This window comes from Ambystoma mexicanum, chromosome 4q (genome assembly GCF_040938575.1).
Source record: "Ambystoma mexicanum isolate Mex_15411 chromosome 4q, UKY_AmexF1_1, whole genome shotgun sequence".
Taxonomy (NCBI): domain Eukaryota; kingdom Metazoa; phylum Chordata; class Amphibia; order Caudata; family Ambystomatidae; genus Ambystoma; species Ambystoma mexicanum.
The window spans coordinates 1,246,185,068-1,246,211,046 of record NC_090928.1 but is presented as its reverse complement, the minus strand read 5'-3'; the positions used below and the strand labels follow the sequence as shown (position 1 = coordinate 1,246,211,046).

The 25,979-nt window shown below is 47.3% G+C and overlaps 1 protein-coding gene across 5 annotated transcripts in view; it reads right to left on the bottom strand.

The window, feature by feature from the left end:
• LOC138468321 (exportin-5-like) overlaps positions 1-25,979 on the bottom strand; it is a 2,334,215-nt gene that overhangs the window by 2,289,126 nt on the left and 19,110 nt on the right. For all 5 annotated transcript variants that reach the window (XM_069608827.1, XM_069608826.1, XM_069608825.1 and 2 more), the window contains exon 2: positions 11,132-11,253. In XM_069608827.1, the coding sequence (XP_069464928.1) occupies positions 11,132-11,253 (122 nt within the window). The remainder of the gene's footprint in view (positions 1-11,131; positions 11,254-25,979) is intronic.

Genomic DNA, 25,979 nt, shown 5'->3' with positions numbered 1-25,979 from the left:
CAAGCTTACCTTTAAGGGCTGACGACAGTGATATTTACTAATTTGGTAAACCTTAACCGTGAGCTGTGTTCACAGCTGCAGTAAAGGCACCCAAGGCTGTTTATTTTACCAAAAAGAGCCCGGTCTTGTTTTTTTTTCCACCATTTTAATGTTCCTTGCCCTCGCTTCTTCCTCCTCCCAAACATTACACCCCCCCCCCCCCCCCGGACAGAGGGCAGGAAATGCCTTTGTGTATTTATTTTTTTTTTATCTTCAGTCTCCAGTCTGTCTGAAGGCAGGAAGCGAGAGAGGAGCCTAAACGCCACCACAGCCCTCTGTCTTCCTCTTTGCCTGAATGCGGACAAATCCCAATGAAGGGCTGGCTGTCCTGATTGGCCAACCAGGCCACCCCTTGTAAAATTCAGGGAGAGAATGCAGAAGTTGTGCTGTAGTTCCTGTTAAATATTCCGAACCTGGAAGCTGAAGACAAGTCAACCACTGGAACCAAAACCGAAGAGGATGACGAAGGAAAAGCAGCTGAGATAATGTCTAGCGACCGAAGAGACGGTTGACCACAACAGGGAATCTACGACAAGTCCTCCAGCTGCAAAGTATTCTTCTGTGCTGAGGTACTCCCCTGGCTTGGGCATTTACTTACCTTAAGTCTCTTGTGAAGTTTTGGGGCGTTTTCTGTGATTGGGAGGCCTCTTTTCCAGTTCACCCAGGCTCACTGCTGGAATCCTCCTAGGGTGAAGCCCCTGGACCCTCAACTAACTCGAAGTAAAATACTCACCCATTTAAACAGTCTTCCTTGGGAAATCTGACTTTCTACTTAACATATCCTGACACTGCCTGTTGGACACTAGACCCTAGTGCCCCCACCCCCTTTCTGCCACTGACAACACTCCTGCTCCAAGAATATGATAAAGACCTCTGAAAGGATTGGGCCGTTTACCTAGAAAACAGAATCAGTTTTTACAAGTAACTTTTAAGCACTTAGAGTGAACAGTTACAATAGTTATTACTTACCTTAGAAATGTTCTGCTATTCCAGAAAGTATATACAAGGTTGTTTTACTTGTTTTAGAAATGTTCTGCCATTCTGAAAAGTAGATAAGGTTATTTTACTCACCAGGTTGTGCCTCTTCTCCAAAAGTAATGCAGTTGGCTTCACTTAATTATTTCTTTCAGAAAATGAGTGTGCAAGTCCCCCAACTGGGTCTTGCTTACCCTAACTTGCTGTAAGCCTGTCCAGAATAAGTCTGTATCAGGTTTTACCTACCTAGAAAAACCTAGAGTAATTTATAAAGAGTAACACTAGGGTTTGCTTTCCCTGTGCTGTTTTAAACAGACACAAAAACAGTCTTGGGTTTATACCTACCACTAGTTGCGGATAGCTCCTTGAAAAAGTATATGGGTTTTACTTACCTTGAGTTTGCTGTGTGCCATCCTAAAATAAGTTGCAAGAGTTACTGCTTATCTCAATCTGTTTCACTGATCTCAAAAGCACCAGTTTATTGAATAGGACATCCTAGTATAACTGCCATCACAAAAGTAGTTATAGGCTTTAAATATTTTTTTTACAAAGTTTATTTTAAACCAGTTGTACAAAGGAGAAAATACAAGCAAAATGACATAAATTGACCAAAGATCATTCCTAACGAGGACCGAGTAGTCATAGTTTGGAGTCCTTCAAACCCCCTCCTCCTCCAGATCAGGTCTCATCCTTGGTCAGTGGAGCAGGATCATCCATGGTTAGTTCTGAGCCTGTCCGTAGAGCCAGTTGAGCTGGACGAGGCGGTCATATTCAATAAGCGGGGCCCAAGTGTCTGTAAACCAATGTAGGAGGCCTGCTTTAGCCGTCGTAACTTTTCCTGCCACTAAGGAGGTCCCAGAGATTGATCCGCCATAGAATCAGAGGGGCCCTCAGTGGTTTTCCAGGAGCAGGCAACAGTAATCTTTCCCGCCAGTAGGAGTCTAGTCAGGAGCTTAGCTTTTCTCGAAGTTCTCGGGGAGATCCCCAGAACTGGAGAACCTACTAAGATGCTTTGCGGCTCCCTGGGGATAATTGCATGAGTGAGGTCTTCTACAGAAGAGATACATTAGACCCCAAAAAGATTGTACGGTGAGGCAAGACCACAACATATTCAAGTATGAGCCGGGCTGTCCACATTTGCGCCAACCTTGAGGATCGAGGGATTGGTTGAACTGGTGTAGGGGGTTGGGGGGGCGAAATGGAGTAGTACCACCACAGAAGGAGTTTAGGAGCACATTCCCGATTGGTGATGCAAAAGGAAGAGGAGTGGTTCCTGGACCATATATCGACCCAGGTTTGGTCCTCCAGAGGGAGTCTGGTGGTAAGCAAATCGTCCTGCAACAGCTTGTAAAGAGTAGAGCTTTTTTCCCCTATGCAGCAATCGTTGCAAGGTAAGTTCCAGAGGGCGGATGGCTCGTGTATCTGCTTGTCAAGTCTGGGGATGAGAACACCAATGTCGGAGTTGTGAATAGGAGAACCTATCCGGTTAGGTGGAAGCTTGCTTTACATGGTTCAAAAGATCGGCGTTGGCCATTCTCAAAATGTTGTCCCAGTGATTCAAGCCCCCAGCTACCCAGTTTTTGAAATGCCTAGAGTGGGATCCAGGAGAGAAAGCCAGAATGTGAAAGATCGGGGGAAAGAGGGGCCCAGGCCACGTGGAATACCCTTGTGTTTTAACACCCAATCCCATACGCCAAGGGTGCATTTGGTGGAGTAGTTACAGGATTTTGCTGAACCTAAAATAGGTGATCCACTGTTCACAACATGTATATTGTCCAGTTGACTGATTATGTGATTTCTTACTGAGCATCACGGTACAGCTGTTAGGGTCTAATTATATTTCTCACCAGGAAAACAGAATAAAGCTGCATTCCACAGGACAAACTTGTGGTGCTGGATTTTAAAACTAAGCTGCTCCTTCAAAATCTGCTAGGGGACACTTGAGCGGAAGGGCTCCGACCCCCACTGTCCATAAGACCTTGCAGGACCGCAAAGTGGTCCAAAGTGGTGTAGCAGTCTGCAGATGGCAGCGGTAGCAGGGAGATGCTAACAAACCTGCAAGGTTTTGAAGGAAAGGAAAGCCGGGTTTACGAGTACAACGGCTGTACACTACACCTTGTTGTAACATCTAATATACTCTGGGGATTGCGGCAACTGCGGTGTAAGGCCCTTTGACCCGGATCACCCGGCTAACTTTACTGAAGGACTTGGTCCTTGGCGGCTTAACAGCGTGAAGGATAAAGCCGAGGGAACCAAGAACGGCCTATTTGTCCGCACCGGTATTTGCCGGAATGGAGGGTACAGAGCAGGCCACACCCTCTTTAGGTAATCCAACTACTTGCAAAACAAGCCTGATGTCCCTGCTTAAGACCTTGTTGGGTCTGGCAGTCAGCACACCTACAGGCGGGTGCCCGTTTGAGGTACTCGTGGAAATTGGTGCCTTTACCTCCTCTATAAAACAGGTTGGCTAGGGAACCCAGCACTGGGGAGGACATGCACCTTGTCGAGGGGAGTGCGCATTTGTGACCTTACATCCCCCACACCCCCACCTCGCCATCAATAGAAGTCTCTGCGAACACATAAAAAAAGAGACTGAGCCCGAAGACAGAAGGGGGGGGGGGAATGTTGGTTCAGCCCCCGGTGAGGTTTACTTTTGGTGAAGCAAAAAAAAAAAAAAACTAAGATCGCGTCAAAAAATCTATGCCAGTCTTCGCTCAAGATGCTGTGGCAGCCCAGGGGTCATTCAACATTGGGCCCCTTGTTAAAAAAAAAAAAAAAAAAAAAAATGTTCTATAGAAAACGGGCGACGTCCTTAGTTAAACCCACAGGAAGGTGAACAACCTAGCAGCCTCAGCCGATTCATCAGTTTTTGCCACTACTCCTGCTTATCCAAGCGGGTTGATGCCACCGGCTAGCCCCTCTTTGGTGCTGTCAGAGGAGACACAGTATGTACATGACCCCCACATGGGGTCTTCCACGGCAGGCACGGAACAACTCGCACATTGCCCTAGTCTGAATGGCTCAAAAAGGTAGTTGACAGGAACAACCACCGGAAAGAAAGACAGGAAGGTTCAGAGGGCATCTCTTATGAAAGCGATTTGGACTCGCGGGTTTTGAAGGAGTGAGGTAGGGACATAGAACTCTCCTGAAAGAGCGCTTGTTTGGCCCAGCCCAAAATTATTAAAGTGGATACCTTGAGAGGCAAGAGGGCAAACATTGGGTCAAATAATACTTTGAATGGATCCTCGCTGATCAACATAGCGGTATAAGGTGGCAAGGGGCAGAGGGTGCCAGACGAGCCTCTGCCCCTTCTTGATAATGTACCATCTGACAAGGACTTGTTGATGGACATGGTGGCTGCCCAGGTTGAAGACAAGTCGCCTACAAAGCACCTAATTGATGCATGCACCATCCCAGCCCTCTCGATCACGATGGTTCCTTTCATGAAATTATACGAAACCCTGAGTGACAACTTTAAAGACCAAACTACAATTTTGGCGATGTTGCACTCCAAGGTGATATTCGTGGAACAATTCATAACGGCTCTGCAGAATAACAGTCAAAAATACAGCGCAGATCATTGAAATTTTACATTGCATCAGAGATCCCCATAATGAACGATAAAAGTAAAAGGGGGTGGTCAGAAAAAGTAAAAGGAGGTCGGACCGAGTAAACTCTACATCTGAAGTGATTATACTTGAAGAGGAGGTAGGCACCTAGAGGCTATACCGGGGTGGAAACGGACAAGCCCATGGAGTCGGTCACCCTGGACCTCCCGGTACTAAAATCTAGCAAAGTTGGGGAAATCCGAGTGAATAGAGGAGTACAGATAGATCCCCTTGACCTAGATGGATGCCCGGGATCTTCCAATTAAAGGCATGCAAATTAATCAAACGAAGGTCCCTAGGCCAGATCACAGTCTCAGCAGCCCCTCCACCCCATCGGCACCTACGGCATAGACCCAGGATAAAGCCCTGAAGAAGTTTCAAATCTTCTCCAAGTTAGCTGCTGGTAAGTCGGATCACATATCTCTAGGCCTATCCCCGCAAACGCAAAGAAAGCCATTAAAATGTAAGTTGTCTGATTGTAAGAAACAAGAAACTAAAGTAGGGAAGAGGATGACAAAGTTGACCACCACCCAGGAGCCTTTACGTCCTGGAAAAAACTACTTCGGAACTTAATCCTCCAGAAACTTTACTAGTGGGATATTTTTCCTTAATACCTCAGTGAGTGGGAACCTTTTTCCACACTCACATAATCTTTAACTCTTTTGATGGGTGTGATTTTTAAGACTCTCCATAGTGTCTTTTTAAAGTTATCCTCTTTAACAACTTATTGGCAATAAGTGCCTGTTGTTGCTGGGATGCCCTAAGGGCTCCTCTTTTAACTTTCTTTTGCTAACCTTGAGAGAACTATAGCTCCCAAGGGTAGAAAGGATCTTTGGATCCCTTTTACATTTTGTTAAGTGAAACCAGCACACCCCACCTTATGTGGAGTGCTGGGGAGATACAATGTATCCCCTTTCACACCAAAACTAACAATTCTGTTACAGGGACAAACTTACCTTCATCGGCTGGTGGCAGTAATACCTTGTATTAATTTGGTGCAGCTTTACCACGGGCTGTTCTCATTTTACCAAAATGCCCCCCTTCCCCCTGTCTTTCTACCATTTGTCCTTTCTTGTTCCTTCCGCTGACCCCCAGGGCGGGAAATTTCTTTGTGTGATTTTTATCTTCGGAGAGAGTCCCCTGGGCTCCCCCCGCCCAGGCTCCAGTCTGTCTTTGAGGGCAGGAAGCAAGGGAGGAGTCCAAAACTCCACAGCCCTAGTTTTTTTTTACGCCTTGCCTGAATGGGGACAAAGCCCAGTGGGGGGTTGGCTGTGCTGATTGGACAACCAAACCACCCCTTCTGGTAAAATGCAGGGAGAGCATGCAGACGTTGTGTTGTAATTCCTGATAAATACTGCGAACTTGGAAGCTGAAAATAGTCAACCACTGTAACTTAAACCGAAGAGGATGCCAAAGGAAACGTGGCGGAGACGTTTTCCAGCGACCAGAGAGCATGCTGTGTAACCCGAGCCTGCTGCAGCACTTCCTTCCAATCGACCTGGAGACTCCCAAAACCCATTTTGAGCCATCCCACGTGTTGCTGCGATCTTGCATTGCTGCAATACCCTGGGACCTCGAGCCATCATGCGGTGCACGGTCTTCTGAATTCTGAAACTCGTGGGCATCCTGGTGGATCCGAATCGTGTCCGAAAAGTCCCAACAGCGTGCTGGACCTTTGTAACAAAGAGAATTCAACTGCGATTTTCTGTCTTCTGTGCTCCTTGAAAAGGCACCAAATCTGCAGAACTGCATTCAGCCGCGAGGGAAAACTTGCCTAGAGCCTTCTACATCGATCCCTGCTGCAAAGTCCCTTCTGAGGTCTTGTTTTCAGTCACCACGACAAGGAATCCACTGACTGGGTATTTGACGGCAGATCCTAAAGTCCTCCCGCTGCAAAATCTTCAATGCAGAGGTACTTTGTGTTGGCTTGGTTATGTACTTACCTTAAGCCGGTTAGGATTTCTGTGTAGGTGTGTGGTGTTTACTGTGATGGGGAGGCCTCTCATTCAGTGCACCCAGTCCTACTGCTAGAATCCTGCTATGGTGTCTTCTGCGAAGCCCCTGGACTCTCTTCTAACCTAAAGTACTCACCTGTTTGCCCTGTTTTCCTAAGGAAAACTGACTTTTGCTACTAAAGAACCCTTTCTGACACTGCCTGTTGGTCACTAGTCCTAGTGACCCCCCTCCTGCCACCGAGAACACTCATGCTCCAAGAACCAGGGAAAGACTTTTGAAGGGATTGGGACTTCTGCCTAGAAAAGAAAATAAGTTTTTAAAAGTGGTTTACTTGGAAAGAGTTGGTTGGTAACTGTAACTAAGAGTGAACAGTTACAAAGGTTATCTTGAATGTGTGACGCACTATTCTCAAAAGTATTGTTAACATCTCTTCTTCCTCAGAAACTGTTTTGCCATTCTAATAGAAAGTATACGTGAAGGTATTTTACTCTGATTAGGTTGTGCCTCTTCCCAAATTTAAAGTGTTGGTTTCACCAGATTATTCCTGCAGGGTAATTGTAGGAGTGTCCTCCAACTGTTGGTATCACCAGATTAGTTCTGTTAAGATAATTGTGTAAGTGTCCCCCAACTGGGCCTTGCTTCCCCTGACTTGCTGTTAGTCTGTCCAGAATAAGTCTGTATTAGGTTGTTCACTACCTAGAATAACGGAGTCATTCAGCAAAGTGTAACATTAGGTTTTACTTTCCCTGTGCTATCTAACCTGGACTTCCTTGTGAGATGGAAAAGGTAGATGGGTTTTGCTTACCTTGATTTAGCTGTGTGCCATCCAAAAATAAGTTACCCGAGTTACTGCTTATCTCCATCTGTGTTTCACTGATAGAGAAAGCACCTGTAATTGAATATTACATCCTTAGGTTTTACTCACCTAGTAAAACTGTTATAACAAAAGTAGTTAAAGGCTTTTACTGTACCTGGAATAAGTGTTCCACTATTCACAAAAAGTATATTGTCCAGTTGACTGCTTTTTACTGAGAGTCCTTGTACAACTGGTAGGGTCTACTGCCCTTGCATTACTGAATGTAATTGTGAAAAAGTAAACATTGGTTTTTACTCCCCAAGAATAGGGGTGACCTATACTGAATGTGTATGAAAAAGTTTTGACTTCCCTAGAACTACTGTTAGGTGTTCCAAATAAGGTCTATACTTTGGTCTGTGTACCTTCAAGTATAGTGTTGAGTTTTTATAATTGTGATTTCATATAATGTGTTACTACTTACCCCAAGTTTCATCTGGGCCTACCTGTATTTAAATAGAGCATTTATTTTTACGTACATAGTGTTTCAGCGTTTCTTTGGACCATTTGTATTACAATTTCATTTGTACTGATTCTGCTGCCCTCTCTCCCTCCTAAAATGAGCCTGGCTGCTCGGTCTACGCTAGCCTGAACTCAGGTTGTACAGCCTTATACTAAGAGTGGAGTCTTGTACTGCCTCAGTTGAACTTTTTCTGACAACCCTTTGGTTCATATGTCCTGGCAACAATGGAGAACATATGAACCAAAGGGTTGTCAGAAAAAGTAAACATGGTGGCAAGAACCAAGCTACAGGAGAAGAGCATACCAGGGATATGCATATGTTCTTTTTGGAGAGAGTGTTTTTATATAAACAATCATCTAATTCTTAATAGGACCAATGTGTTGAGACTGTTTCAAGGTATCCCTTCGCTTAGGAGCGTTCAAACTAACGACTTGCATTTGACTGAATTCCCAAAGGAAGACCGTCTGGACAAGGTTGTCATTTACCAGTAAAAAACACCTCTTAATGAAGGAAGCGGTGAGACTGCTCCCAATGGGCTTTGCCCTTACACTATACATATCGAAAGAAAAATCTTTGTATCTCACAACCCCTATGCAAAGGTACAGGCCAAGCCTCAAGTCAGTGGCTGCCCCGACTGAAGTTCGGTCATTCAGAAAGGGGGACCGTAGAACTGTTGAAGTGCACACCTCTAAAGCTATTCCACCGACGGTGAGGAGTAACCTTGGTCTGAGTATTGTAGTGGACAGATGCGAAGCAGCTCGGGGGCTTTGGGGTGTCAGGGAGCCAAGAGTACAGGTCCCAGACGGGAAAGACTGGAGTTGGATTGCAGGTGCCCTTGCAAGAAAAAGCTTTGGTCATAACGTCTAAAGAAGGCTGCTGCACCCGAAACACCACCCATGACATTTGGATGTTGGAACAGCAGAGGTTTTTTGCACTTATTTGGAACTGGCGATTTGGACTTCGATCAATATGATCGGTTTTATTTGCAGGAGACCTGGCTGTGTGTACCTCCAGTTGGAGGGTTTCACAGTATACCTAAACCAGGCAAAAAAAGGCCCCAAGGGGCAGCCTATGGCTGGATTTCTTACTGCAATTAAAACACACAATAGTATTGAAATCAGCTATCCGACACCGCTAATATAGGTCTTGCCCCTACAGATGGGCTATTCAAACACCCAACCACCAAGAATGGTCATGCTACTGAACCTCTATTGGAACTACAGATCCCCTCTGGCAGCATCATTTGAAAAATTAGTTTGCGGGCCAATCGATGAGGCCTTTGGTAGAGGGCTCAACCCAGACTTTGTCATGTGTGGCCATTTGAACCTACAATGTTTCAATGATACGGGAGGTCTAATCACTGATCTTGCGCCGTTCAGTACAGCGGCCGTTGAGAGGCTTGAGGTGGAGAGAACGTTTAGTTGCGTGAAACATAAGAATGGCCCAGGCCAACATGGAAAAGAGACAAAGATTCTGGATTATTTCTTTGCCTATGCTATTATGCATGCAAAATTGCAACACATGGAGGTAGTACCTACTAAGTACAGTGATTAACATCTTAAAGATTCCCTCTAGCAAATGGAACAAGGACGAGCTTGAGCGAATATACCAGAACATCGGCACAAAGCCAGGGCACTCCAGGCTGAAAATACTCCTGGAGAACATAAATGACATAACAGTCGGGGTCCTCTAGCAAGAGAGTGAACCATTTTATAGGTCCTAATTTAGACTATACTTCCGTTTTAATGGCCTACGCTGAGAAAAGGCTGAGTGGCCTGAAGCTGACATTTACAAACGGTCACTGTTTTGACAAGGAAGTAGCTTCCAGGAAATGTGCACTTAAACAAGTGAGGAAGCCCAATAAAAACAGTGGCTTTGACGGATAAAAGCATGAAGAAGTAAAAGCAGCAGTACAAAAACTGGCTTGCAATTCACAAGTACATCATGCTTCAAAGAGACGCGTAAAAGATGGTAGAAATTATTGCATATAAAAAAATAAATAAATAAAAAAAAGACACTGCAGCAATATGGAAGGTCTTTAATGGCATGAACAACCCTCAGCACGCTTTACTATCTAACCCGGTGCCAGCGGATGTTTGCACGAATAAGAGCTTGTTGAAATGCGATTCCCAATCTGGAAAGGAGAGGCCAGTGCAAGATATCGCCCTTTTGTCATTCTGGACTTTCTTAGCAGATAAGGATGAGGTCTCGTCTTTGATTAGTTCTGCGAGCAAATCCAGGGCTTCCGGCCCGGGTGGCATCGCCAATCAAATGCTAAAGAACCACCCAGAGGCATGGGCCACATTGATGGTAGAGTTATTTGATAAAATCAAAAAGACCAAGAGAATCCCACAATCATGGCTGCACTTAATCAGTGCTGGTATTCAAAAAGGGTGATAGGTCGGTGACCCTCCGACCAACTGCAGGAGTAAAGAAGATGCACGATGGGGCTGACTACATGGGGGAATAAACAGATGCTCTGAGCCACAGGCACACTGTATAAGGACTTCACTGGGAATGGTAGGGGGGGGGGGGCGATAAATTGGATGTAAACTTGGTCCAACACATTGCTCTATGATTAGGGGTGGGGAAAACGCACCTTGAAACACTTGCCATATATTTAAAAAATAAAATTATAATAAAGCGTACAATCACAAATACACGTGGTAAATCCCTTTGAGCGGGTTGGATCTGGGAAGTTTTCAAATTTAAAACACATGACCACAACGACAGGGATGGGAAACGATTGAACTGTTTGCTCGAATGACACTTTCACCAATTAATATAACTATCGAGGAGGAGGAGATTGGTTTGCAATCAAATCCCTGGAAAGCACAGGAAAAATATAAAGTATATACATATATTCCTGCAACTTGCTAGTGTTTCTCCTGACTTCCGACTACAGTATTTTATAAAAATGTCAGCCTCTCGATCAGAGCGAATACACTGTTCTGTTTGTAATAAACCGCGTTGCTTCTTGCCCGATTTGTGCTCCATTTTTTTTTTTTTTTTTTTTTTTTTTTTTTTGAGTATGTGGTTTTTGTTATGCACCAATTAGCAGACCACTGATTTCAAAATTATGGGGAGAATTCATCGCAAATAAAAATAACTTAACTAACCGCACAAGCTGCAATTGAGTCCTTTACAAAGCACCGGTGTGTATCACGAAACAGAATTACTATAGACAATCATCATCTTTGAAACATGAGGAAATCCCTTGTGGGAGAAGGAACTTACTTGGCAAGATGTTCTAAGAGCTGGAAACCCAAATGCCGGACAATATTTGGTTCACTTGGCTTCACTAGCTTCAGTCCACAAGTTAAGCAGAGTTTAGAGTTGGCTCTAAATTCATCGCAGAACTAATAGGAAGAAAAGCAAGTAATATCACAGTGTTTATTGTTAGTTCACTCAAGATATAATCACAATCGTGGACACGTAGCCAAAAGTGAAAGTAGTAACAAATAACAATTTTACATTTAGAACAGTTTGAAAATTGGGAGTTAGCCAAGAATTCCTTTAGAATAGAAAACAATTTTTTTTTTTTTTTTTTAAACTACTGGGCATTGTACCCTCCAATTTATGGCTCAACATAGGACCATTCGTTGGTACAATCTTAGCCATGTAGGGCAAATGAGTGTCAACCAAAGTAGATGGATGAATCACAAGCCAGTTCTGCAAATCTAGTCCTATTGCTATGAAGGCAGTTCCCAGCCTAACAAACTAAAACTAATGGTGCTGGTCTAGTGTCCCAAAAGAAATAGTTTAGTCCAGATTCATCCAACTGGCCCTAGCACTCAAGAAATCTTAACAATAAGGTGGTCTGAGCAATAGCCTCGGTCCTTGGCAGATGTCTGGTCCAGTGATATGGATCTCTCACCAAACAGAAAGTTTCCCAAACAGGTTTTAAAGAAAAAGGTCATCAAATTCTGTATCTCTTTGCAAACAAAAAAGGTATGAAAGAAAAAGTGCGTCAACAATCCATTTCTTGTAGCACAGTCCTCAGCCACTGTAGGTCAAATAGCACAGCGAGTAGAGCGCTCGCTTTGGGATGCGTGCAGAGCCTGCTGATGTAGGTTCGATTCCTGGCAGGGCCAAACTCAGCCTTTCATCCTTCTGAGGTCGATAAATGAGCACCACAAGCCGTGGGTAATAAGCAGCGCTCAGATACCTGAGGGTTTGTAGCGCTATAAAAATTCTAAATTATAGGTTCTGTATGCCACTTTAAACCTTGATACATTTCATACAGTTTCCTTTTCCTCAAGAAAGACAAGGTTTTCATACCACAACTACACCATGTCCCACTTGGTGCTTGAATATGTGCTGGTCTGGTTTTCAAAAAGTGCAACCCTTGGTTTCTCCCTCCCCAGTGCTGTTCACTACGTTTCCTGTTTTCAGGACTGTCTGTGGGCCCTCTATCAAGCTCGTTTTAGCGGGCCCTCTATCAAGCTCGTTTTAGCGGGCCCTCTATTTGCAGACTGTCCGTTCAGGTTCCCCCACCCCTCCCCATCTCCCGTAACCCTTGTGGCTTCTCTATCCTCGATTATAAAGGTCTTTCAGTTTCTCAGGATTCCCCAATGCAAAGCCCTCGGATAGGCTTGCTTTCTTTATTCAGGTTTATCTGGCTCATGTAACCCTTGTGGCTTTCCCCCGCCGTGAATAACTCTGCTCGCCCCTCTACACAGCATTAGCTTTTCAGAATCACTTGCTTCCCTTCCGCTGCTCAAGTTGGCAGCTAATGTACCTCTCGTGCGGAGCTCTGGGATTTGGTCTCCTCGCTGCACTCTGGTCTCGGCGAATGTTAACGGGTCCCATGTCCACCACAGCTTCCATGTGGTCGCACCACGCGGTGAGATGGCTGCTTTACCGTCCTCATCTCCTTCTTGCCCCTAGGCCTTTCTTTGCCTAGTCAGAACGCCAGCCTACTAGCGTTTTGCAAGCCTTTCGTTCACACTCAGCACTACCACTGGCTCTGCAGTCTTCTGTGGCTCTGGCTGTCCAGGACATCTTTCTGTCAGAGACTCATCTCTGCGTGTGATTTGGTCTTCCACATTGAAAGTTCTTTGTGGTTTTATATTATTTATTTTATTTTTTACATTTGTATAGCGCACTACAGCCCACGGGCATTGAGGCGCTTTTTCAAGAAGCTGTAAGTAGGCAAGAATACAACTTTGGAACATGCGATTACTTAGTTACATCGTAAGGCTGTCAGTTGCAGGTACATTAAGCAGACATAGAATTTCAGTTGAGTACCGAGCAAATGCTAGGCACGAACATTTCAGACAAACAGACTGGTTGTGATGGCTTTGCGGAATGCCAAGTGGGAGTGGATAGCCCTGATGTGAGTGGGGAGTGCGTTCCAGTGATCGGCAGCGATAGCTGGGAAGCTAGAGCCACCAGCACGAACTCTGCATGTTTTGGGCTTGGTAATCAGGTTAGTGTAGGCTAGCCTAGACGGCCTGGTGGAGGTGGGCATGGAAATGCACTGGGATAGATGGGGGGGGGCGCTAGATCATGGAGGCATTTGTGGGTAATGGAGAGGATTTTGACGATAACTGTTTGACGGGAAGCCAGTGCACCTGTCTAAGGTCCGATATGTGATCCTTTTTCGGAAGACCAGTGGCGGCTCTAAATGCATTGTTTTGGACAAGCTGGAGTTTGGCAATGTTTTTGCTGGATGTACCACCGAGGAGAGCATTACAATAGTCCAGTCTTGAACCGATGGTGGCCCTGGCAATAGTAAGGCAGTTCTGCGTGGTTAGGAAGGGTCTTACTGCGTTGAGCAGTTTAGAGTAGTAGGCCGATGAGGATGCAATGGCGTTGACCTGCCTGTTCATGGTGAGGTTAGAGTCAAGGTAGGCTCCGAGAGTTTTAACTGTGTGTGACACTTCGATGGGTAGGTTATCGATTGTGAAGGAGCGATATTTCTTTTTGAGGTTACCCAGGAATAGTTGGTGACCCAATGAGTAGCAGCTCGGTTTTGTCGCTGTTGAGGCACAGCCAATTTTCTGCCATTCATGCTTGGATGGTGCAGTAAATGGAGTTAAGGGTGATCCTGTCTGCCTCATAGTCACCAGTGAGAGGGATGAGCACCTGCGTGTCATCAGCGTAGTTGGTGTACGAGATGCCCAAGGTGTCGAGAAGGTTGAAGAGGGGCCTCGTAAATAGGTTGTAGAGGGTGGGAGTGATGCAGGATCCCTGGGGTACTCCACATTTAATGTTGCTGGGGGAGGCACATGCCGAGTCGGAGAAGACTTTCATGGCCCGTTCCTGCAGAAATGAAGTGATCCACGTGCACGCTTTAGGGGAGAAGTTGGCTGCGATGGAGGTGGTGGCAAAGTGTATTGTGGTCGACAAGGTCGAATGCGGCAGATAGGTCAAGGAGCAGAAGGAGCGCAGGTTTCCCAGCGTCTCTGAAATCGTCCATTTGATTTTTCAGGTCGAGTAGGGCCGTTTCAGTCCCATTTCGTGGCCTGAAACTAGACTGCCGAAGGCCCAGAAGGCAGTGGTCCTCAAGGAATTTTTGGACTTGCAGGTAAGCGGCTTTGTCCAGAATATTAAGCAGGAAGGGGACCGTGGTAATGGGCCTGTAGTTACCTGGTACTGAGGGGTCAAGGGATGGTTTTTTTAAGGAGTGGTCGGACGGGACAAGGCCCGATTGGAAGGAGGCATTGATGAAGGCTGTCAGGAAAGGGGCAAGGGTAGTGCCGCAGTCCTTAATGAGCTGAGCAGGACATGCGTTGCCCTTGCAGTTGGACGGTTTAATAATTTTTTAGGAGGGAGATGACTTCGGCTTCAGTGACGTCTTTGAAGTTGAAGACCGGAGAGGAGTTGGTTGTAGTCTCCTTGTTCTGATGACTATTTTGGGAAGCAATCAGGGGTGTTAGGGCTTTTTGGTGAGCTAGGATTCTCGCTTGCAGGGTATTGAATTTGTTGAGCATGGCGGATTGGATGTCGTTACACCATTTTTCATCCTTCAGGAGGGTGTGTGGTGGGGCGGAAGGTGTTTCTAGCTCCCTAAAAATGGCAAAGATTTCCTTAGTGCCAGATTCAGCGTTAGCTATCCTTGTGTTGAAGGAGTTAGCTTTAGCTAGGGTTATGGCAGATTTGTAGTCTTTGGAGATGGTCTTGAAGGATAGTTTGGTAGTATCATTAGGTTTGGCTTTCCAGGTTGCTAGGGCGGCACGTTTTTTAGCACGCATTTGGAGCAGATCCTGGGAGAAACAGGCATTGGTGTGCTTGGCTTTCTTTGGTTTCCTGAGAGTGAGGGGAGCAACAGAGTCGACCGCTTGGGTAATGGCTAGCTTGAAGGATCTGGCAAGGGTTTCCGGGTCCTGCGAGAAGGGAGCCTGGAGTGCAGGTACTTTAAGGAGGAGTAATGTTTTCAGCCGTGAGCTGGCGGGAACTTCTGGAGAGGCATGGAGGGAGGGGGTGGAGGGGGCTCTTTAGATGCGTCAAGGTCAAATTGGATGTAGTGGTGGTCGGACCACGGGATGGGAGAGTTCTCAGTGATGAGTACTGGGCAGTTGTGGTGGGAGACCCAGTCCAGTGAGCGTCCTTTGGAGTGTGTGGGGTGGGCGACGGCTTGCGCAAATCCTAAGGTTGATAGGGCTTTATCTAGGGTGGCTGCGTGGACGTCATTAGGGTCATGGAGGCCTAGATGGAGGTCACCATTGAGTAAGACTTTGGAAGTCTTTTTCAGGTTGGCGGAGAGGGAATGAATGAGGGAGTCATGGAAGTCTGTGGTAGGCCCGGGGGGGCGGTAAACGATGTGGAGAGCCAGAGTCATGTTAGGGGAGAGGTTGATTTTCAGTGGGAGGTAGTCACAGCGGAGGCCAAGGTCGCCCTCTATTCTTCGGATAGTATGGCTTTCTTTGGCAATGAGGGCTATTCCGCCGCCCCTGGTGAGGGGTCGATCTCGTCTGTGGATGGTGTATCCATCTGGGATGGCCAGGATGAGGGGTGGGCCAGAAGTTTCATTCAGCCAGGATTCAGTGATGATGAGGTCTAGCTTATTCTTGAGAATGAGGTTGTGGATGTCCAGGGCATGGGCTGGGATAGATCTGGCGTTGACAAGACCACATTTCAGCGAGGTGGGTGCTGCAGTAGGATGTGCAGGCTTAGGGGCTCGGGGAGGGGCTGAGGCGCCAGTGGCTATTGGCATTGCGGCAGCAGGCGTGGTAACAGGCAGGGCAATGGCCGTAAGGGCAACAGCATTAGGCATAGTGGCAACACAAGGTACATGAGGCATAGTGGCAACACAGGGTACATGAGGGGCAGGAGGCACAGCACTAGGTGCATGAGGCATAGTGGCAACACAGGGTACATGAGGCATAGTCAGAGCAGTGTCCGTAGGGGCAGCAACAATGGGCATGGGTGCGATAGAGACGTAGGGGGCGCGTGGCTCGTGCTCAACTGGCCAGAGAGTTCCTGAAGAGCGGCGGAGTGGAGCTTTTTGCGCGGCATTTGTCATATGGCAGGGGGCGTGAGGCCTGGTGACTAGGGTCTGGGCTCCTTTGTGGTGTTCGCCACGGAGCGATGTCCTTGCTCCAAGGCGAGAGTTCCGAGAGTGCAGAGGCGGTTGGTTGGATGGGGAGAGGGCAAATGCACTACGCGCGCGTAGGCGCAGGTTCCTTGTGGTGGGGGGGGGGCGGCTCTTGGAGGTGCATGTAGACAGAGCGGCTTGTGTTATCAGCCTTACCTTTGGTGAAACGTTTTACCTCGCGGTCCATCAGCGTTGAGTAGCGGAGAGCTGCAGGGGGGGGGGGCCCTTTTCCCCTTGGCCTTCTCCCGACGGCTTCGCCTGGCGGCCGCCTCCCACTCCCTTCAAAGCAGGAGGGGAGGGGCTGGCAGAGGAGACCAATAGCGGGCCTGGGCCGCGGAGGTGTATTTCGCGGGCACTTTCCCGGGCTCCAGTGGGTTGATGCTGGTTGCCAGGGGAACCGGAGCAGCCATCATACGGCTTGCGCATCAGCACAAGCAAAAGTGGTGTGTCATTTCACTTTTGACTGAGTTCAGGCCAGATCCAGCATTACCTGAAACCAAAGGGATTGTTTTTAACTCTGTTTTAGATTCACTGAATATTACCCTTTCTTCAGTCTTTCCAGTTCCCACGCAGGCAGGCAATCAACGCTGGACCGGGAGTTCCTCATCGGAATGGGAGTCCTTGCCCCCAGGAAGGGAATCACTCCCAGCGAGGTCCCACTTGCACATACACCTAGGAAGGGTCCTACTTAGCCTCAAGGGGAGGGGTTTGGGGGGGGTGACAGGCATTTGTTCCCGTCGGGGGAAGAGTGGACGAATAGTCCAGATTCATCACACCACCCATGGCCATGCCCATGGCAATGCCCATGTCCATTCCCACCCAGTTCCTGCCTCTCTCTACACAAAACACCTCATCATGGTAACACTTTGAACTCGCTTTAATAAAGCCTTACCATCAAATTTTGCACTCAAAGTGTTGGCCAGTGTTTTTTCGAAGCAGTAGTCTGAGAGTTCATAATTAAAGTGAAGTTGTAAACTCACTACTGGTGCAAAATAAAATGTCTTAACCAGGTTGCCTTCAGCCACTCGATTTAGAAGCAAGCTGTGTGTCCTTCATTGAAGTGCTGTTAACAACAAGCATTGGTCAAGGCAACAGTTTGGTTTGTGTACAATTATTAGCCATTTGACAGGCACTGCCATCAGATGTCCAGCAACTGTGGCATTGAGGGAGCAGGAGACTGCCCAAAAGAAGGCATGTTCTACAATATTTCAAAGAAGGTAGCAGGCGCTCCTCTCCAGAAAGAACATGGCATGATAACCTGTTCTGAGATGAGGTAGAGTGAGCAAAAAGCAGATGGCTGCGAACTCAGTTAACAACCACTGAACAGGTTATCATGCCTTGTTCTTCCGAGAGAGGGGCGCCTGCTACCTTTGAATTCTTTGAAGGAACTTGGGGTTGGTCACCATAGGTTACCTGGGGGCAACCAGACGTGGAGCACTGCTCACTGTGCTTAAAGAGGCTCAGCTTCACCTCACTGATGATGCCCAACAAGGCTGAAACACGTGTATGGGGTTGCTGTTGGTACTCGGAATTGCCATAGTATTTCGGTGCTGGACTGCCCATGTGGGCGGGACAAAGACTGATATGCAAATGGGTATTTCCCCTCTGTGAAAGGTACAGTGAGCAAAAAGCAGATGGCTGCAAACTCTCAATGTGGCTAACAACCACTGAACAGGTTATCATGCCTCGTTCTTCCGAGAGAGGGGCGCCTGCTACCTTTGTTGAACATGTTCTACAATACTTTGTTACAAAAAAAGAAAACTCCCATCTATCCCTATTCTAAGATGGTTTCCCTGGATCCACGAGATTACTGCAGCGCCAAAAATCTTGATTCAGAAAATTCAAATTTGAAAACTGGTGTGCAGTAATCACGTAGAGCAGCCTTGCCCGCATTCCCCTACCCTCCATCCCTATGTAAGGTGAGGTGCACTTACCCGCATCAGTTTCCCTGTAGTAGGAGTTTTGGCCAGAACTCCCAATGCAGGGTCGCATTTTACTTTTAAAAAACAAAAGGTTTACACTCTTTTTCCTCCTGCATTCCCTGTAAACGTGCATTCAGCATTTTTTTTTTACACCCCCCCCCCAGACCCGTATTTTCAGGCAAAACGGGTTTTCCTAATGAACAAAAGAAACTAAGGCCGTCAGGTCAGTCGAGTTAAAAGCAGTCCTGGTCAAAACTTACCATTCCTAATGCTACAGCAAAACCTAACAGATATAAGATACCCTGTGCTCCAAGGGGGATGACTCCCTCCTCCTTAGCAAAATGGACAGTGTCAGGATAAAGGAAGAGACTCAAAACAAAGTTCTAATAAACCTGGGAGGATTGACTTCCTCCTCCCAGCAGACTCCTGGTACAGACAAACAGTGCTCCTTGTGACGAAACAAAAAGGTTTCAACGAAAAGTAAGGCTCAAAGTGTTCTTGTGTGGGGGGCGTGGCCAACTGGCCATGGAGTAGGTCGGGTCCGAAGAGCTGCTCCTAGAGATCCGACATTGATCCGGCGACCGCAAGCAGAAAAACAATCCACGGCACTCATAAATGGAAGCAAGGATGTCGGAATGTGAGCTCTGCACTGGTTAAATATTACACATGAATTGGAGTCGTCAAAGAAGAAATACGCTTTTTCGGATGGCGGCCGTACTGCAATGTTAAGACACAAAATGGCGGCTAACAAAGGAATTTTGCCCAACACAGAGGAAGCTCCCATACGGACCCGACCGGCAAGCGGCGGAGGCTGGTAAAGCAGATCGGAACATGCGGAGTCGGCCGCTCTTTGAACTGTGCTCCCACTGCAGCGCACATTACAATATTGTGAGCGCGGGCGCTCGGCACCACAGACAAGACGCTCGCGGGACGAGGGTGCCAGAGATTGGCATCTAGAGGGATAGGGGTGCTCCAAGCGACTGCGGCCGTGGAAGTGTCCGTTCCGACCGATGTTCCGCAGGGTTCTAGTGAACCCAGTGCGGTCTGCATGAGGCATCTCAGCTGTGGCCATAGATACATTGTTGCAAATATAACTAAGGATCCGCGCTGTGCAGAGGAGCCGGCGTGGACCTATTATTGTTGATTGCCTGAAGCCAGCGTGTTGGAAACAAGGACACCCACATTTCGGCCAGGCTAGGGAAAGGAAACCGTAGCCCTCATGAACAAAGGGCAATGAAAACATGGGAGTGTTGTGCGCGGCATATTTATGCTGTACGTGAAGGAGGCCAAGTACATTGTGAGCCCTGTGTTCCTGACAGCATAACAGAGGAGATCATTGCCCCGGAGTGTCTAACCAACTGGAAGGGAGTACCCTGGTGATTCCCTTAGACAGAAGCTTGAGCGGAGGCGCTGCTCTTGGGTTAAAATGAGGCGCATCTACTGAACGGGGTCATGTAAGACCACTGCACGAATAAGACAGCGTCTGGGAAAACTGCACCTGGCCCATCTTGAGCAGCAAAAGGATGGTGGCATACATTGAATAAGGGTGCCTGTTGGGTGGGACACGGAAATTGCAGATAAACCCGCGCTGTGGGGGATGGTAAATTCTATGACCTAGTGGATGAAAGCCTAAGCCACTGGTTGCTGCTGTGGTGAAATTAATAGAAGCAAGGTGAGCCCCAACACTGGGGGTATCAGATACATGGGAGGACGCAACCCATTTGAGACATAACCTGACCCACGGTGCCGCCTGACTGGAAGTGGCTCACAGGTGGCACAGCAAGTCAATGAAGCAGAATTGCCACACCACGGACCAAGTAACCTAAGGCAAATAACTAAGAACGCGTGATAACGGGGAGAGGAGCCTAAGGCAAAAGCAAACAACCCACGATTGAGGCATTTGCCAAGTCACAGCATTCTCCGGCGGCGACGCAGAGTGGCGCGACCGCACTCGCAGAAAGTACATCAGCGACTGAAAACCACCAGCTACTAACAGCTATAACAGAGTTACAGGACTCTTGGGGAATAGCAATGGCGGACCTGCGAACCTCCTTGGAGGCTAAAATAGACGCTGTGGGCGTAGACGTCACCCTGCTGCGACAGGATGTCAGCGCACTGGCAGATAGAACAAGTAGCCTGGAGAGTGCAGTGAAAACCAACACAGACACCAGCACCAATAATGCAAAGGAGGTCCACATATTAAAGTAACAGGTGGCTAACCTGGAGAATCGTGCGGAGGAAGCTGAAGGGAGGGCGAGAAGGAATAACATCCGCGTGGTCAGCCTGCCGGAGGGAGAAGAAGGCCAGGACCCTACAGATTATGTGGAGAACATGATCCTGCAAGAAATAGGGGCCGACAAACTCTTGCAGGTATTTACAGTGGAGAGAGAGCACATAGAGCACTCATGAGGAAGCCGAGGCCTGGGGCCCCTCCCCGCGCGATAATTGCGAAGATATTGAACTATAAAGATCGCGAGAAGATCTTGGAGTACTTCAGTAAAGGGGGAAACGATCGAAAGAGCTTCATCTACCATCACGGCGTATCCTGACTACACAATGTTGGTCCAGAGGCAACGGTATAGCTACGTGGCTGTTAAGAGGAGGCTACACACAGCCGGAATCAAATACATGCTTCTGTATCCCGCGAAATTGAAAGTGTCGCATAAGAGCAGAATGTTTTTTTTCCTTTTACACCACAGAGGAAGCAGCGACATGGCTGGACCTACAGGGCTGCCTGGAACGAGATGTAGACCAGGCCCATGAGGAGCACGATAAGTGATTGGGATATTATGTATATTGAATTGACACAAAGTGGGGCACCCCAGTAGAGACTAAGATAGAGATAATGATGGTGGGGTGTGGACGGATAATGCTGATATTGGGCTGCAATATCCTTGGTGTTGTTGAACTTGATGGACTGGAATATAGAATGCCGACAACATAAGTAAATTGGAGTAGCAATGTGTGGTCAAATTGAAGTGGATTGGAGCGGCAGGACGAAGACACCCTGCCCCGAGTAGTAGAAGTAGGATGGAGCTGGGCAACAGTTGGAGGGGAGGGGGGGGGGGTGATGTTGGGAATGGGTAGGGAGGAAGGTTGGGGAGTTTGATGTGTTTCTAGTTAAGGGGAGTTTAAATTGGGAAACGAGCCTATATAGATTGAGATGGAACTTGGATCTGGACTGCACCGATGAGGGGCGGGGTGGAATTCTAACAAGCCATGGGGGACCTTAAGGTAATTACCTGGAACGTTAGGGACCTTAATAGCTATTTAAAGAGGAACAAGGTTATGTTGTACCTGCGCAGGAAAAAGATAGACATTGCTCTGCTGCAGGAGACCCACCTGACACAGGATAAGATGGAGACGATTGCTAAAAAAATGGAGGGGAGTGATGGTGGGCTCATCATATTCTGCCTATGCCAGGGGAGTGCTCATATGGGTGGCACTGCATGTCCCTTTTCAGGGGTTGCAGGAGATAGTTGAGAAGGATGGGAGGATGATTATACTGAGGGGATTAGTGGAAAATAGGGAGATAAGCATTGTAAATACGTACGCCCCGAATCAGAATACAGCGGCGTACTTCAGGACATTATGTACCAATCTTAGCAGGTGCTTCGTGAGCGCAGTGATCTGGGGAGGGAACTTTAACTGTGCACTAAACCCTAGGGTAGATAGATCAGACGGGAAGATGGACAGACCCGCCCCAGCTGCTAAAGCGCTGCAGACTTTGCTAGATGACTTTGGTTTGGGAGATGTGTGGAGGATGAGACACCCTCAGGAAAGGCAATACTCGCATTATTCCACCCCGCAGCAGTTACATACAAGGCTGGACTATGTCTTTGCTACACCAGAAGTAATAACAGAGGTTACACAAGTAGAATATATAGCAAGAGTCCTTTCGGACCACTCACCCTTGATCCTCGGATGGCAGTACTGCCCCCCGAGAGCAAGGATTCCGATGTGGCGCCTCCGAGCGGAAGCACTGAGAGACCCCTTTTTTAGAGAGGATATGAGGGAGCAGATTATAACCTATTTTGAGACGAATACCGGCAGTGTGGACTCGGCGGGCACACTGTGGGAAGCTTTTAAGGTTGTGATGCAGGGGGTAGCCATAGCAAAATCTAAGGGCCTGCAAAGGGGGATCCTGGCTCACCTACGGGTGACAGAAGGGTAACTGGAAAAGGCATTGAGAAGAGGAAATCCCGCTAAGGAAGAAATGGAACCGATACTCTGGCTGCAGCAGAAATGCGCGGATCACTGGGAAAGACTGTGTAACCCAAACTATAGGAAATATATAGAGAGACAGCACGCGGGAGGGGATAAACCAGGAAGACTTTTGGCATGGTTATATAAGAGCGAAACCCCTAGACCCACGATTAGGACAATAACAAGGCAAGACGGTAGTGTAGCTGACACTCAAGAGGGAGTTAATATGGAGTTTGCAGACTATTATAGGCAACTATATGGAGCTGATGGGGAGAGTAGGCGCGTGACGATATTGGAAACATTGGAGGATATAGGATTGCCAAAGATAAGCGCGGAAGAAAGGAGTTGGATGCACCGATTACATTGGAGGAGCTGGAAGGACAGTTGCCCACTAGTAAGACCCATGGGGCTGATGGACTCCCAAGTGAATTTTATAAAGTATATAAAGAAGAGGTGCTTCCCCCACTGTTCGAAATGTTGAACGAAGCATTTGAGCTGGGAAGATTGACAGAGTCACTTAGGGAAGCGATTATAATACCGCTTTCCAAACCTAACAAGCCAGGGCATAGCTGCGGTTCCTATAGACCTTTGTCGACGTTGAATCAAGATAGCAAGATATTGACGGCTGTTTTGGCAAATAGACTGAAGAGGGTTATTGTTAAACTGATACACCCTGATCAGACCGGTTGTGTCCCGAACAGGAATATATCCAATAATCACAGACGACTCCAAAGGGTCATTGAGTTTGAGGGCAAGAACGAGGGTGAAATGGCAACTGTATCTTTGGATGCAATAAAAGCCTTCGATTCGGTTAGGGGCCATGGCTGTTGGGGCCCCGGGCAGGCTATGGGATGGGGCCTGGATATATACGGTGGGCAAAAATGCTATATAGTGAACCGCTGGCTAGAGTTAAAATTGGAGCAGTGATATCCGAAAGATGGCAGCTTCAGAGAGGCACCAGACACGGATGTACGTGGTCTCCAATGCTCTACATATTGGCTCTCAAACCCCTAGTAATATACTTAAGACAACAATATGACATCATAGGCATCGAGGTGGGAGGGGAACAGCATCTGATCTCCCTATACGCGGATGATATGCTGCTGTACTTGCGGCACCCGGAAGAAAATCTCCAGTATATTTTAGAAGTAATGGAAAGATATGCGGGGTTGTCTGGTATAGCGGTGACCCCCAGAAGTCGAGCATGTTTCCACTGGAGGATATAAAGTGATTCTAATGGAACAGTTACCGGTGTTACAAGTACCATGGGTGATTAGTACATTTTGTTATTTAGGGGTAGAATTATACCACACAGCGGAAGAGGAGCATAGGCACAACACAGAGGTAGCCGTTATAAAAAATTGAAAAATGCATGAGATTCTGGGAGAAGCTGCCCTTGGCAATGATGGGACGTGGGGCAATGCTAAAGATGGTGGTCCTACCTAGGCTCCTGCACTATTTTGGGAATATACCACATTTGATACCCAAGAGGTTTTTCACCAAACTGAACAGTATGTGTAGGGATTTCCCGTGGCATGGCACGCGAAACAGAGTGGCACTATGGAAGCTACAGAATTTCTATGAGAAAGGGGGGATAAAACTGCCTAATTATGAGGTCTATTATGTAGCCAGCCAACTGCAGTATGTTTCCAAATGGCTTTCAGATGAAGTGACCTCCAATTCCAGGTTGTTTGGACATAATTGTGCCCCATTCTACGAGAGAGATGATGTGGCTGTCCAAGACAAATGGAAGGGTGCCCTAAGATGATGGTACTTGGATGGAAGATGTGGCGCAGGGCATGCCAGATGATGGAGCCCATCCCCATGTTCCACGCAGATACCATTAGTCGCATTAACGAGGGAGGGGGGGGAGGGAGATAAGAAGCTAAGGATGATCATCAGGAATCACTGGGGACCGGTTGGGTTGGCAACGATGGGTGATATCTGGCAAGAGGGTTACATCATAGATTTTGAGGTGCTGGGTGAGGAAACTGGGTTACACAGGCCAGTATATTACGTATCATAGAATGGTGCAGAGAATTAAGAGAACATGGCCCGAAGTTGTATTGGACGAAGAACCAGATGCTACCATAGAATAATATACGATATAACGGAGTGAGGACAGGAGATATCCAGAATATACGGGATGATGTCCAAGGTTGGGAAGGAGGTAACACAATTGAGACAAGACTGGGAAGCGGAAGTAGGAGCCCCGATGGAAGATGGGATGTGGGAACGAGTTCAGGGGTACCATAAGAAGGTGTCGAGGAATGCAAGATTAAAAGCAGATACAACTGTATATTACGCATAGGGCGTATATGACACCCCAGAGGATATCTAGGTTTGCAAATGCAGGACGGCAAGCATGATATATGCACTGCATGTTTGGTTTGTATTGTTTGAAGAAACTAATAAAATTGTTTTAAAAAAAAATTCAAAAAAGTTTTCTTGTGTAGAAAACAAAGTACAACAGAAATGTTCAAAACCAAACAAACGCAAGTCGATGTGGTCCCGTCTGAATAACGATTTTGGTGGTAGTAGTAGAGGATCTTCCGCCAGTCCCTCAAGTATTACCTCCTTGTGGTATTGGCCAGGTACTTACCCCATAGTGTACCCACTTTCGGTCTATTTGTTGATTAGGTTCCCAACACCACCCGGACTTGGCATCTCCCAAGTACCTCGATTTCGGGAGTTCTTCACCAGTTCTTTCTCAGGTCTCAGGAACCGCAAGATCAAACAAGGTGCATCTGCTCAGTTTAAACCTTTGGCGCTCGTCGCTTGGAGATCAATGTTGGTTATAGGGTTGCGGTCTGCTTACAACCCTTATAGGGCTGGCTCGCCTTCCTGCTGCTGCTCACTACTGAAGCTGCGTCTTCCGTAGTGTTTGCGGGGAATTGTACGAACGTACCAAAAAAAAAGAAATAAAAGTATGACCGCACAAAAGTCCAGAAAATGCATACCACCAAAGTTTCGAACGCCAAAAGTTCGAACCTTTGGATGGCATGCATTGTAGGAAAGTAAAAATAAATAAAATAGACTGCAGCGGTGTCCCCCGCAACACCCTGCTCCCCATACTATACAGTATAGTGAGCGGTGGTTGGAGTGGACACCCCCGATGCACAACCGACATCAGAAAAAAAAAAAAATAAGATATATACTGTGGTATAGTGAGTGGGGTGTTGCGGGGGACAGCACACCCGTGAAAATAAATAAATGGGGGCAGCGGGGGGGGTCCCCCGCAACACCCTGCTCACTACAGTATAGTGAGCGGGGGTAAACCCTGCAGCTGCCCGGAAAAAAAAAAAAAAAAAGGACCCTGCACTGCCGGCTCCCGATCACGGAAGTGAAAGGGAACTGGCGTTGCAGAGACACAGCAAAATGGAAGGTAAGTAAGGGAGTGGGGGGGGGGGTGTCA